The following is a 15367-nucleotide window of genomic DNA, read 5'->3' as shown; positions in this document are numbered from 1 at the left end:
TTACATTTAGCTTGACTCGGTTCCACAGATAAATATTGTGAAAGTACAGTAGCAGATCTACAAGATCACAACGCCTCGCAGTGTGAGGCGTTGTGAGCTTGTTGATCGACTATTTTCACAATGTTTGCCTCTTTCTTACCTAATATTTGAAACTTTTGGCCAATTTGGTAATAAAAAAAGTCTTAAAAGTCTTAAAATGACACTTTATAAATGTGCATATAGCCTGTATACACTTATACTGTATGTTGGTTTGTTTTACTGTTGAGTGAGAAAACAATGTTGCACATTAAAGGTGTAGTGAAATGAAAAATATGTTTTTCACACTTTTAGAGCATATCCGTGGTCATCATATGGGCATACCTTACAATAGATGCAAAAAAAAATGAAAAAAAAAACATTTTTGTGTATTTTTACATCTAAAGTCCCTAAAAAGCCAATCTTAATTACTTCCTGTAAACGAAAACGTGCTGCGTGATGACATAATACAGCCTTCACGAATATAAATGAATCTTGATTACATGCACCTGTTTGATTCCCATAGCTGCACGTTCTTCAAACACAGCTGATTTTAATTACAGAGATACTCCGTTTTGAATCTCATTGAAGATGAGTGTATTACTCATTTTAAACTTCATCTGCACACTAAAATATGTATCTGAAAACATTATAGGTTAGAAATAAGCCAGGTAGTAGCAAACGTGCTTCACTGGCCGTCTCTCTCTCACTTGTAAACAAACACTAGCCGTGTGCCAGCACGGCTGAAGTGATTGAGATCCAACGTCCCATAGCCTGAAGGGATGGGACCTTCTGATTGGTTTAGAGTCGTTGAGCCGACGTTTCGGGCTGAACCTTCAAAATAAAATGACCGAAAATGTCACTTCAGTGCGTCTTTAAAGACGCACTGAAGTGACATTTTCGGTCATTTAATACACTCATCTTCAATGAGATTCAAAACGGAGTATCTCTGTAATTAAAATCAGCTGTGTTTGAAGAACGTGCAGCTATGGGAATCAAACAGGTGCATGTAATCAAGATTCATTTATATTCGTGAAGGCTGTATTATGTCATCACGCAGCACGTTTTCGTTTACAGGAAGTAATTAAGATTGGCTTTTTAGGGACTTTAGATGTAAAAATTCACAAAAAATGTTTTTTTTTCATTTTTTTTTGCATCTATTGTTAGGTATGCCCATATGATGACCACGGATATGCTCTAAAAGTGTGAAAAACATATTTTTCATTTCACTACACCTTTAAGCTAATCGTGATGGGACCCCGACCCCCACTTGGGAACCACTGGACTAGAATCCACCACTGGATGAGGAATCGTTTTTTGAGGATGAATCTAGACTAAATTAAAATAATAGTAATCATCATCATGATCATTCACAGAAAAGATGTTTGTTTGGCACCTGACTTTCTGTTTTGTTTTTACATTCTTTATACTGTATACACATTTCGGCCATTTGAAAATAGCCGATCTACAAGCTCAAAATGTGTTGCGATGCCACGCATTGTGAGCTTGTAGATCTGCTTTTTTCAAAAGATTTTTATACATTGTATACATTTGAAAACTTGTGAAATGGGATATTCTGCATAATGTGTTCTTTCTACTTTTGTACCAATACTTTTACTCAATAAAATGTTTAATTCCAGACGTTTACTATTAGTATTTCTACATTGCAGTATTGATACTTTTACTTAAGTAAAACACTTTTAGTACTTTTTCCAAACGATTGTCATGAATCATGAAAATACACTATAGCTCACTATAAAAACAATCATGACTTCAGATCAAATTTCTACAGTCACTTTAATTTAGAATACAATTCCATTACACATCAGCAACACGTCTCCTATGTCATTATTAAACTATACGAACAAACGTTAACAGGACAATTCAATGAAGAAATAACTCTTGACACATTGCCTTTTTAAAAAATAGTTTCCCCTTTGCTATATAGATGTTCTTGTTTTCATAATCATTTCCTTCCTTCCATTATATGACACCTTATGTCCCTTAATTTTGTATCCCTGATATCATCCTCAGAGGGAGAGTATGACCAGTGTATGGAAAGAGTGTGTCAGTGAAGGTGTGTGTGTCAGTGAAGGTGTGTGTGGAGGTGAAGGTGGATCAGGCAGAGAACCACAACCTGATCATTAGACACAGGTTCACACAGGAACAGTCAGGAACGCAGTAACAGCGGGCCCTGATGCAGGGTATTTAGGACGGGCCCCCCATCCTCCAGTTCACGCTCACAATAGGCTACTCACAGTTTATGCTGTAAGTGGTGGTGGGCGCTTCAGGAGTCAGATAATCATTTATACAAGTCTTATTTATGAACACAATTTTAATGTAATGTAAAATACAAGTGGATGAGGAAATGATTATAATATAAAATACAAAAACAAGTGGATGAGAAAATAATGATTATGATATAAAATACAAAAAAACAAGTGGATGAGGAACTAACGTGTATCGTTAGTTAGATTTATGACATAAATCTAATAAGATTTTGTAACCCTTTCTTCATTGGGCTATACATGGGTCAATGCAATGATATGTGTTTTTGATTTATATGCTAGAAATGCTTCTGTCAAAAAAACAATAAACAAATGTTTAAAAAAGGGAAAAAAAATAAAAAAAACTTCTCTTCTCTAGGGAACAGGGTCCCTGGCACAAAATATTTTTTTAAGATTGGGGTCCGCGGGGGTCCTTGACATGAACAGGTTTGAGAATCACTGCTTTAGGGAACACATGTGACTGTCATTGACCACAACACAATCATACAGATTCTATATAACTATATAACTGATTGTTCCAAAGTTACATTGACCTTCCCAGGTAACATCTTCAGAGGGACAGTATCATCATCAGTGCTAATGTATGGAAAGAGTGTATCAGTGAAAGTGTGTGTGAAGGTGTGTATGTGTGTGTTAGTGTCAGGATCAGAGAATGACAGCTTTCCTTCATTCCAGTCCAGCTGGACTCTGATCCTCTGAGGATTCTGCTTCAATGAGAGAACAGCTTCATATAACCATATACAGGAGTGTTGACCCCCTACCAATCCCTTCCTCTGGAATGACTCTGCTAACACACCCACTTCCCAGTGTGTATTGTCTCCAACCTCAACATCCCAGCTGTGAGTCCCTGAGTTAAAGCCCTCAGAACCTAGGACACCGCCATAGCAGTCAAACCTCTCTGGGTTGTCAGGAAACTGCCGTGTCTCTCCACCTCTCACACTGGTCAGATCATCAGACAGGGTATGGTCTGGATGGGCAGTGTTGGGGTCCAGAATGACAGGATTGTAGGAGACAATGTCCTTCATCTTGTTCCAGACTCTGAAGGTCAGGTTGCTCAGGTGTTTGGTCACATCTATCAGTGATCCAGAGACCAGCTGTTGGTCCTGCAGTGTGAACTGGACTCTTTCCATTGTGGTCTTGTAGTTCTGCAGGAATGAGACGTGTTCAGCTCTCAGCTCCTCCTCTATGGCTCTGATGTTGTTTGAAAGGGTTAATATGTCTCTGTTCAGGACCTTTATCTTCTTTTTCATCATCTGACTCTTCTGTTGCTCTTCATCCCTCAGTGCAGTGATGCTGGCCTCCTCTTCCTCTTGTAGAAACTGATGAAACTTCTTAAACTGTTCCTTAATCTGCCTCTCTGTGTGCCGGGCCTGGACCTTAATGTGTTTTGCTGTTTGGTTAGTGTTCTTTTTAACTTCATTTAAGACCTCCAGTTTCTCCTGTAAAGTCTTCAGTGATTTCTGGACTTCCTCCTCGTGATCCAGAGCAGCTTCATCGGTGGGTCTGAAACTGTGGTTGGTGTGTTTTTTAGAATCTCGACACACAAGACACACTGGCTGTTGACATTCCAGACAGAACAGTTTGAGTTTCTCGGCATGCAGACTGCAGAGATCCTCAGACCCTGATGAAGTTCTCTTACGTTTTGAAGCTCTCCGTCTCTCCTGTATGAAGGCCTCACACAGGTTCTTCAGAGCCAGGTTACGGGGTGGATGACCTGTTGAATGTATTTCCTTACAAACTGGACATTGCTTTATTGTCTTCTGTCTCCACCATCCCTGCAGACAATCATTACAGAAGCTGTGGCTACATGACAGTATAACAGGATCTTTAAAGATGTCACGACACACAGGACAGGAGAAATCCTCTTCTGGAAGAGACAACGTGGAAGCCATTTAGTCTCTGAGTCAATACAGTAAATCAGTCAGTGGTGGTACTGTAACACTTCCTCCTCTAGAATGTTCCCTGAAGTTTACTTTCACTGTGAATCGTGGTTGTTGTTAAAGTCCATTCAGCTGACAGAGTCAGCAGCAGGTTCCAGTGGTCTGGGTCAGTATTCCCTCCTGTAGCTGTGGAAGTATGTCCTCCTCACTGGAAGTTGTGTTTGATCTGAAGGTCAATCTTATCGTCTCAGATGAGTCTGGCAGGGGGCGGAGCTTTGACACACCTCCACAGACCTGTTACAAAGAAATACATTATGTAAAACTTCCTGTTGATTTTACTTTTTGACGAACCTTGACTTAAAATGATCGGATTCTGTCTGTGACAGTTATTTTACATAAAGTGTTGTTTAGGTTCAGGCACGCTGAAGAACATAACTCTGAAAAAGTATCTAGTGGTTCAATATGACTTGTGTCAAAACTTGGTAGGCATCAGAAACATAATATGTTTCTGATGCCTACCAAGTTTACTATAAATCATATTATGATTTATAGTCTAATCAGCTTTTTATTCAGCTTTTTATTCCAATTGAATATATGATTTAACTACTTGTAACAGAGCATATTTGTGCAATTGCAACTTTAACTTAAGTAAAAACTAAAAGGCTTTGATTACTGAACAAACTACAGTGTAGGTAGAATGAGGGAATATATGCCACTTCAATAACTGCAGTTACAATAACTGACATTTGAATGGGCTTGTTACTAATTCAATTACTTATGTGAAAATTACAAATTCAGAAGATTATACGGTTTATTGTCATCTTGTGATATTCTCTTACCTGTGTTTCCTCAGAAGGTCCCCGTGAAGAAGAGTGCAGCCTGAAAGTTGAACTGAAATAATAACAGTTGCTTGTCTCTGTGTGTCTCTGTGTTCTGTCTGACTCTGAGCAGTGAGCACTGACTGAGCAGGACAGTGTGTGTTGTGTTGATGTAGGAGTATAAGTAGTAGCACCTTCCTTTTGTCTTGAAGTGGAGAAACACCTCCTCCCACCTCCTCTCAGCTCTCCTCCAATTAACTGCAGTCAGGGCCATTTCAATGTGAAAGGCTCACAACAAAAGCCACCTTGATGATGATGATGGGCCATCATCAGAGAAACATTTACATAGACACAAGTTTCAATGTCATTCATTCACTTCATTAACATGTTGATTGTTTTTCTTTGCTAAAGAAAGCAAACCCAACCCAGTGTTGTCAGTATTCATTATTTATAAAGTTCTTAGCTGTGCAATACAATTGTCATGTTAGATTATAAAAATGTTAGCGAGTGGTATGTGAATCTAATACATGTTTTATTATAAAAGTTGTTGGACATGACCTTTTTGAAAACGTGCAGAATGCTTTTGAAACAGTAGCATATTCATTGCAAGTCATTTTATTACATTCCAAATTCATAATTGAACCATTTTACAATCAATAGCTACTCACTTGTAGTCATTTTAACAGTAGTAGCCTAACTGTATTGATATAATTGTGTCATACTTTGCATAGTCAAGTCAAAATACAAGACAAAGTTTTTTTTTTCTGAAAAACAAATAAAACATAAACATGCAATGTGTGCTGAGATGACACATGAGATGCACCAAACACATGTATTTACAATTCCTTCGATATCCAGTGCAACATGTTGTGCAGATATTATACATCTGCATACTATATTGTCACCTGAGGTAGACAGGTATATATGTTCATGTTTATATATATCATCAAGACATACAACATACATACAAGATCATAAATACTAGGAGCAGTAAAAGTATATTTACAGAAAAACAGTGGGGGGTCATTTCTTTAGGCAAGCTAAAAGACTTGTCCAGTTGCAAATTTCAGACAGGCGCTCTTTCATGGTGGTTTTAAGGAGGGTAGGAAGCCACACTCTTTGATGGCTGTTGGTAGGACATTCCACATTTTGGTGGCATAATGGTAGAATGAATTCATCCCCATGTTTGTGCCGAATCTGGGGGGAATGAGATCCGTGGAGCTCCCTCTGGTGTACTCTTTCCTCTATCCTGAGCCATCCCACCCTAGCATATAATGAGCAGGGGTTAGGTGAGTCCTATGTGTGGGTTTAGAAGTAACCTGATCAGTTAGTTGATAGGTCTGAAGTTGTGTCTTTAATGCCTTTTAGGTGCTAGAGTACCATGAGGTGCATGTGTGACAGGGTCAAAGCAGGGGGTGAAACCATTTTGTAACATTTTTTATTGATGATGAAAAACCTGTATTATGCACTTAAAAACATCATTCTCTTAAATGTATTTCTGCACTGCATGTTTTATGGTTGACAATGTATTTCCCCCCGGTCCCCGAGCCACTTGACATTGGACTCCCCTATAGGCTGCGTGACATTGACCTTGTGACTCCAGACGGCCAATGTCCCCAGGTCACGCTGGTGGCAGAGCAAATGAGGGCGGAGTAGGGTGTGGCCGCCACAAATACAAAAGTAGGCGCGGGCCATTCGAACAGGAGAGAGACAGGCACACAGGGGCAGTGTGGAAGTGACAGCCAGAAGGGACGGTTGTGCACAGGAGGAGCAGACATACCACGGAGCAGAGGTGGAGAATACAGCGATCGCGGCACGTACCAAGCCACCAGCAGCGGACGGTGAGCAGACGGCGCAGTAGCAGCAGAGACGGGGAGGACAGACAGACGAACCCAGGAACGGAGGAGAGGTCCAGTTGGCGATAACGTTGCGCGCTTCATACACTCATAGCCAGACACCTGTCTGGCTTGCGAGTAAGTGTTCTTCTATGCAACGTTACCTTTACAAACCCACGGTCCTAAACCCCATATGTGAAATATACCTGAACAGATGAACTGGTTCTAGTTTCTATGATTGCAGGCAATACGCACGAAGACAAGAAGAGACAGTGATTCTTGGCCTAAACCCCCGCTCCAGTTAAACCCCATACAAGGACATTCCCACCTTTTGCATTGAACCGTGATGAGTATATGATATAGCATTTGAATTGGCACTTGGCACTTTACTGCTTCAGTAATAGTTGGCACTTTAACGCTAAATTCATTATTTATTTGCTATAGGTTGCACAAGCCCTGTTTGTTTTAAGTATTTTGTGATTGTCTGTATTCCTGTATTTTAGTTAGTTAGTGGGCGCATTAGGAGGTTGAGGGTTTTAGTGTAGTGTTATATTGTGTTTATGTTTTTCAGTTTTAAGGCTTATAGATGCCAATGTTTTAGCTTAATAAAATCCGTTACCTTTTTATACAAACCTGTGTCCGTCCAATTCTCTTGTGGGATGTTGCAAAGTGTTGTTCTTACCTGGGCAAAACTGAACCTGTGAATAGCCTAAGACATTGTTATAGAGGACCCTACCTCTTAAATAAAAGGGTGGCGTAGTCTTGCAGTAGAATCACCATTATTATCCTCACAATAATTACGCACCCCGCACTTTATTGTGCACTCTATATTTTATTGTTGTGAGCTTAAATGTGGATGATAAATTACTTATTGGAAAAGGTCAGCATTCTGAAAAGAAGTGGCAAAGTTACATGTGACAGCCTGGCCACCGTCACATATTTGGCGTAGCGCGGCAGGACTGGGTAGAGAACAACACAAACAAATCCCTAAGAGAAATTGTACTGATATTTTGCTGTTTTGCTGCTTTTTGTTTTTGTTTTTGGGAAAAGTAATGATGATGATGCCAGTGTATCCAGGGGCCCCGTGGTTACCCAAATTTTCGGGCACAGAAGGTGAGGAGAAATATAGAGATTGGAAAGAACAGATTAAAGGATTATTGGGCACTCAAGAATTGACGGAAGAGAAAAAAGTTGCTTTTGTAGTGCAAACCCTTACGGAAGAAGCTAAACGACAAATTAGTGTGATTGACAGGGAAGACCGAAACACAGTGGCTAAAGTTTTCAAATGTCTAGATAACCTATATAAATCATCCATCTCTGCTTCCCAAGCTCGTGCCTTGTTTTATGGCTGTGCGCAGCGCGCAGGCGAAAATGTGCAGGCTTATATTCTGAGGCTTAGGGAGTTGTTCTGCGGGCTGCGGCGGCTCGACCCAGACACCGCTCCCTCCGATGCCATTCTGCGAGAGCAGTTGCTTGTGGGGCTGTCTGAAGGCCCTCTGGGCCAAGCCTTGAGAATATATGCCCGTCGAAACCCCACCGAAGACTTCGCAGCTCTAAAAGACGAGGCCTTCCTACTAGACACCGAACATAGACGAGAAGGAGCTACTGACATCTTGTGCCATGCTGTTAAACCTGTCTCTATCCCACACACCTCACAGGAACCTGAATGGAGAGAAAAACTGAAACAGGAGATTATGGCGGACGTCAAATCACAAATGCAGGGGTTTACGCAGGAGCTGATGAAGGAGATTCGACCGCTCCTTCGACCCGACACCACCGATCCACGAACCCGCGCTTCACCCCCACCTGAACGACGCCGGGCGCCTTACCAACGCAACGAGTGGGATGAGGGAGGTAGGCCGATATGTAGGAACTGTAGGCAGTCCGGGCACATTGCCCGGTTTTGTAAATCCGACTCCAACCATTTAAACTAGCACACCCTGTCGCCGAGGTCCGGGGGACAGGGGTACAGCGCACACTCGCCAGATCAAGGGCTAATGATGTATTTATCGGAGATTGTCCGACAATTGGGATCACCATGGGAGGAGTCCAATTAAGGGGGTTACTGGATACTGGGTCACAAGTTACTTTAATGCAGCAGAGCTTATTTGAGAAAAGATTCTCGCACCTGACATTGGGGAACGAACCCCTTGTATTTAAATTACGCGCCGCTAACGGTCTTGACTTACCTTATACTGGCTATGCCATATTGGACCTAGAACTGGAAGGAAGGAAGATACCAGGGAGAGGGGTCGTAATTGTTAAAGATGAACATTGTACGCAGCCACTGATTATTGGGATGAATGTCGTGAACGCTGTATGGCATGCCCTCTTTAAACGGCCTGGGAGGCCTGTGTCCTCATGTCAGCAGGGAAGGACGCTGTGGAAGGACGCATTCGCCACCTGTAGGAGGGTGGAGGCAGTGACGAATGGAGATGGGTCCATAGGTTACGTATGGCCTGTCGGCCGGCGGAGGATTCGAATCCCCGCGCAGAGTGAAGTGATGATCTGGGGCCGCGCTTGGAGAGGACCAAAAGGAGCGGACTACGAGGCCTTGATGGAAGCCTTGCCAGATGGAAAGGATTTGGGAGTGGCCCGTGCCCTCGTCACGGTGCGCCACGGACGCGTTCCCATACGAGTATGTAATCCACACGCCTATAGTCTGGTCCTGGACCGCCACCAGAAACTGGGGAGGCTGTACCCAGTAGAAGAAGCCGATGTCCGAGGCGGCAGGGACCTGAGCCTGTCCCTGGGGACCGACGGAGAGGTGGAAGTGGCCGTAATTAGTGTGGAGGATGATGGACCACCGAAGACCCTGCCAGAAGAGATGGAGGTGTTGACGGAGCGTGATGACCTGCCGGAGGCGCAGAAAAAGGAGCTGCACGAGATGTTATGCAGGTGGAAGAAGGTGTTCGCCATCCATGATGAAGACTTCGGACAGACGGATGCCGTGCAGCACCAGATACCGACCGGAGACGCTGCGCCCATACGAGAGAGGCACCGGCCGCTGCCGCCCTCCATGTACCGGGAGATGAAGACCCTGCTGAACGAGATGTTGGAGAAGGGAGTCATCAAGGAGAGTTGCAGTCCGTGGGCAGCACCTATAGTACTGGTTAAGAAGAAGGATGGCAGCTGGAGGTTCTGTGTTGACTACAGAAAGCTGAACGCCGTGACGCACAAGGATGCCTTCCCCCTACCCCGAATAGAAGAGACGCTCACCAGCCTGACGAAAGCGCAGTGGTTCTCCACGTTGGACCTGGCCAGTGGCTACTGGCAAGTAGGAATGGATCCCCGGGACCGGGAGAAGACCGCCTTTACGACCCCCCTGGGGCTATTCGAATTTCAGCGTATGCCGTTTGGGCTGTGTAATGCCCCCGCGACCTTTCAGAGACTGATGCAGCAGTGTTTGAGTGGTCAGGTGACGGAATCCTTGCTAGTGTATCTTGATGACATTATAGTATATTCACCTGACTTCTCTTCTCACCTACAGCACCTCGAGCTCGTATTCCAGCGCCTGTGGAGACATGGACTGAAGCTGCGGTTAGACAAATGCAAACTTCTGCGGAGGGAAGTGAAGTTCCTGGGCCATGTAGTAGACCAAGAGGGAGTGCGACCTGATCCGGAGAAAGTGGCAGCGGTGCGAGACTGGACACCCCCCTCTACGGTCCGCGAGGTCCGCGCTTTTCTAGGTTTAGCGGGCTACTATAGGCGTTTCGTGTCCTCTTTTGCCGCCATGGCACGGCCCTTAAACAACCTATTGATAGGAATCCAGAACGATGTAAAATCACACCAGTGTAAAGTAGAGTGGACTTTAGAGTGCCAGCGGGCGTTTGATGCGTTAAAGAGTGCCCTCACACAAGCTCCGGTGTTAGCCTATGCCGATTATACCAAGCCTTTCGTGGTTTACACCGATGCAAGTGGCCGTGGATTGGGGGCGGTTTTAGCGCAGGTCCAAGATGGTCATGAACGTGTAATAGCGTATGCGAGCCGTAGTTTACACCCAACTGAGCAAAACGATGCGAACTACAGCTCCTTCAAACTGGAGCTTTTGGCCCTTAAGTGGGCCGTGACCGAGAAGTTTAAAGATTACCTCACTGGCGCGCAGTTCACTATATTCACGGATAATAACCCCGTTGCGCATCTCCAAACGGCTAGATTGGGAGCTGTGGAACAACGGTGGGCTGCTCAGCTTGCGTCCTTCACGTTCGACATTAAGTACCGACCGGGCAAAAACAACGCAAACGCTGACGCCCTATCGCGGTTCCCAATACAGCCTGTAGACGTGGCGGCTGTACAGCTGACACCAGCAGCGAGGGAGGATGAGTGGAGAGAGACGCAGGATCGGGATCCAGATGTGCGCGTAGTGAAGAGGTGTGTGGAACGAGGGAGAGCTCCTAATATGGTGGAGAGGAAGAATTGGACTAGAGGAGCGCGGCAACTGTTACGCCAGTGGAACAAATTGATCATACAAAATCATGTGTTATATAGGAAAGTGACCGATCCCTATACCAAAGAACAATACTCACAGATCATTTGTCCAGGTTCACGCAGAGAGGAGGTGTGGAAAGGGATCCACGCGGCCGCGGCGCATGCTGGGTTGGAGAGGACCTTGGCCCAGCTGCGGCGTCGGTTCTATTGGCCAGGCATGGAGGGAGCGGTGCGTCAGTTACAACAGGGTTGTGTCGCCTGCAGCCTGCAGAGGAACAGGTCAGAGCCCCGGGCCCCCTTACAACCCTTTGAAGTCTCATATCCCTTAGAAGTAATAGCTATTGATTTCCTCACACTAGGTAGGCCTGCTGATGCGTGGCAGAATATTCTGGTGGCTACTGACTTATTCACCCGGTTTAGTTGGGCTATTGCCACCCGTGACCAGACTGCGCAAACCACTGTCCGCGCGTTATGGACGCACATCATCCAGCCGTTCGGGTGCCCGGCCCGGTTCCACTCGGATCGAGGCCCCAACTTCGAGTCCGAGTTAATGCACCATTTATGTCAGACTTATGGTATTGCAAAAAGTCGCACCACTCCGTACCACCCGGCTGGGAACGGTGCGGTGGAACGGTTTAATCAGACGTTATTGAACATGTTACGCTCGCTAGACACTGATAAACAGGGAAGATGGAATGAGCACTTGCCCGAACTAGTTCACGCATATAACAACACGATCCACAGCGCTACGGGTTATGCCCCCGCTTATTTGATGTTTGGCCGACACTTGAGGCGCCCTGTAGATGTCCAGTTAGGGGTGCAGACGGCGCAAAATCGCATGGAGGTGGGTGGTTGGGTACGGGACCACCAGCAGCGAATGGCGACCGCCTATAGGACAGCAGGGGAGAGGATGGAGGAAGCAGCGACGAGGAGAAAACAGGTTTATGACCGTAGGGCCGGTATTACGCCGTTATTACCAGGAGAACGAGTGTGGATTAGGAATCGGAAGAGGGACGGGCAGGGGAAATTGAGTACGTGGTGGGACCCCGAGCCTTACGCAGTGATGGAACAGGTGGGAGCTACGGGGTTGGTGTACCGAGTTAGACCCGAGAAGGGGGGGCGAGAAAAGACCATACATAGAAATGCGTTGAAAGTGTGTGTAGCCCCCAGGTCGCCCCACGAGGACCCCCCAGCTGTAGTGCAGCCCGAGCAGGTAGAAGCAACAACGCCGCAGTACTATGGGTTTTTCTCCGTCCCGAGAGCACCAGACGAGCCACGGCGCTCGGGAAGAGCAAATATAGGCCAGCCACCCCAGAGGTATGGACATGATTAGGGACAGTTGCAGGGACTGGCAACGGAAAAGTGGGGGGGGATGTGACAGGGTCAAAGCAGGGGGTGAAACCATTTTGTAACATTTTTTATTGATGATGAAAAACCTGTATTATGCACTTAAAAACATCATTCTCTTAAATGTATTTCTGCACTGCATGTTTTATGGTTGACAATGTATTTCCCCCCGGTCCCCGAGCCACTTGACATTGGACTCCCCTATAGGCTGCGTGACATTGACCTTGTGACTCCAGACGGCCAATGTCCCCAGGTCACGCTGGTGGCAGAGCAAATGAGGGCGGAGTAGGGTGTGGCCGCCACAAATACAAAAGTAGGCGCGGGCCATTCGAACAGGAGAGAGACAGGCACACAGGGGCAGTGTGGAAGTGACAGCCAGAAGGGACGGTTGTGCACAGGAGAAGCAGACATACCACGGAGCAGAGGTGGAGAATACAGCGATCGCGGCACGTACCAAGCCACCAGCAGCGGACGGTGAGCAGACGGCGCAGTAGCAGCAGAGACGGGGAGGACAGACAGACGAACCCAGGAACGGAGGAGAGGTCCAGTTGGCGATAACGTTGCGCGCTTCATACACTCATAGCCAGACACCTGTCTGGCTTGCGAGTAAGTGTTCTTCTATGCAACGTTACCTTTACAAACCCACGGTCCTAAACCCCATATGTGAAATATACCTGAACAGATGAACTGGTTCTAGTTTCTATGATTGCAGGCAATACGCACGAAGACAAGAAGAGACAGTGATTCTTGGCCTAAACCCCCGCTCCAGTTAAACCCCATACAAGGACATTCCCACCTTTTGCATTGAACCGTGATGAGTATATGATATAGCATTTGAATTGGCACTTGGCACTTTACTGCTTCAGTAATAGTTGGCACTTTAACGCTAAATTCATTATTTATTTGCTATAGGTTGCACAAGCCCTGTTTGTTTTAAGTATTTTGTGATTGTCTGTATTCCTGTATTTTAGTTAGTTAGTGGGCGCATTAGGAGGTTGAGGGTTTTAGTGTAGTGTTATATTGTGTTTATGTTTTTCAGTTTTAAGGCTTATAGATGCCAATGTTTTAGCTTAATAAAATCCGTTACCTTTTTATACAAACCTGTGTCCGTCCAATTCTCTTGTGGGATGTTGCAAAGTGTTGTTCTTACCTGGGCAAAACTGAACCTGTGAATAGCCTAAGACATTGTTATAGAGGACCCTACCTCTTAAATAAAAGGGTGGCGTAGTCTTGCAGTAGAATCACCATTATTATCCTCACAATAATTACGCACCCCGCACTTTATTGTGCACTCTATATTTTATTGTTGTGAGCTTAAATGTGGATGATAAATTACTTATTGGAAAAGGTCAGCATTCTGAAAAGAAGTGGCAAAGTTACATGTGACAGCCTGGCCACCGTCACACATGCAGAGTCAAAATGACATTGGATGAGTGCTCCAGCTAGTGTCCTCAGAGCATTCCTACTGACCAACGAGGAGACCCTGCCCAAACATCTTGTACTTTGGTTGACTTTCTTGATCTGTTACCATTTTTTCACTGTAGTGTTCTCTAAAATGCAACCCAGGTAGGTAATTAAACGTTTTTTTTCAACCTGCACTTTGTCCTTGTCTGAGACAAGGAGTGCCGACTCATCCGCGAACAGTACAATTTGCCATCTTACACTGGTTGCCTACTTGTCTATGATCCACATGTCATGTAAACAGTGTGTCTATAAGCTACGTCTGGACTGGGTGTCTGGACTGTATAATAACTGACACCTGTATAAATAAATGATAAATGAATAAAAAGTAAAATACAAATAGTGTAGATCAGTGGTTCTCATTGTGAGGTTTTAGGACAATCCTCACCATCCATTCACATAATTAAATATAACTGGATAATGTACAAGAATTGCTATTTGAACATACTTTCACTTTTAACTCCTTACCAACATTAAATAGGGTTAGGAATTCTGGACAGACCGAATCATGCCTAATAAAAAATGGTTCTCAGATTAGGGCTGCAGAGATGTAAATGTAAATCAAACTGAGGGTCCTTGGAATGAGAGAGTACTTGTAGAATGTGTAAATTACAGCACATCATCTTCATAAATAATACACCAGCACTTGTCTTTGCATGTGTATAGTGTACCCTGTTCATATTTTGGATTAAGTTGCAACCTTGTGAACCTTTAAAGGTAGTGTAAGTGACATGTTTTGGTTAAAAAAAAAAAGTATTGTCAAACAACTATTCTGATTCTGAGTAATACATGCTACAGTGTTCAGTAACACAGGTCATTCAAGCTGTTAAATATAAAATGCATTTTCAGGTAGGTTGCCAATTTCAGTAAATCAATAGAGTTTACCCATGTATAAGGTTACATTGTATGGTGTTCCAGTTATTTGTCTGCTCACCAAATTCACTTCCAATTACACATATTTAAATATGTGATACAATAAATACTATTTTAAATAATATTTAGCCTTTCATTTTGATTTGTGTGGAAAGGTATTTAGTCACAACATATTACGTGCTATGGTTTATAGGGAGTATGTAATTACGGAGTGTGGTAATTACAATCAATCACATGAAAAACAAGGCAATAACAAATCTTGTAATGCACGTACTGCAACAGTCAAAAAACAACTCTTGACTTTGAATATTAATAATATAAAACCAAGAAAAAAGTCTAGCACTTCACATCGCATACTATAAACACAGTATAAAAAACAGTTGTTCCACCACCAAAGCTGATTCTACCTGGTTCTATGGTTC

At 44.2% G+C, this 15367-nt stretch overlaps 1 protein-coding gene across 1 annotated transcript; it reads right to left on the bottom strand.

The window, feature by feature from the left end:
* Positions 1–2101: 2101 nt before the first annotated feature.
* On the bottom strand, positions 2102–4195 carry LOC311048402 (nuclear factor 7, ovary-like; the record flags this gene model as incomplete). Its single annotated transcript, XM_084061659.1, has 2 exons — positions 2102–2152; positions 2831–4195. The coding sequence occupies 2 exons, from the start codon at positions 4193–4195 to the stop codon at positions 2102–2104; spliced, it is 1416 nt and encodes a 471-aa protein (XP_083917785.1).
* Positions 4196–15367: the final 11172 nt, after the last annotated feature.

This window comes from Gymnoscopelus microlampas (assembly GCF_963454915.1).
Source record: "Gymnoscopelus microlampas genome assembly, chromosome: 7".
NCBI lineage: Eukaryota > Metazoa > Chordata > Actinopteri > Myctophiformes > Myctophidae > Gymnoscopelus > Gymnoscopelus microlampas.
The sequence above is the reverse complement of the archived record's forward strand: the minus strand, read 5'-3'. Positions and strand labels throughout refer to the sequence as shown.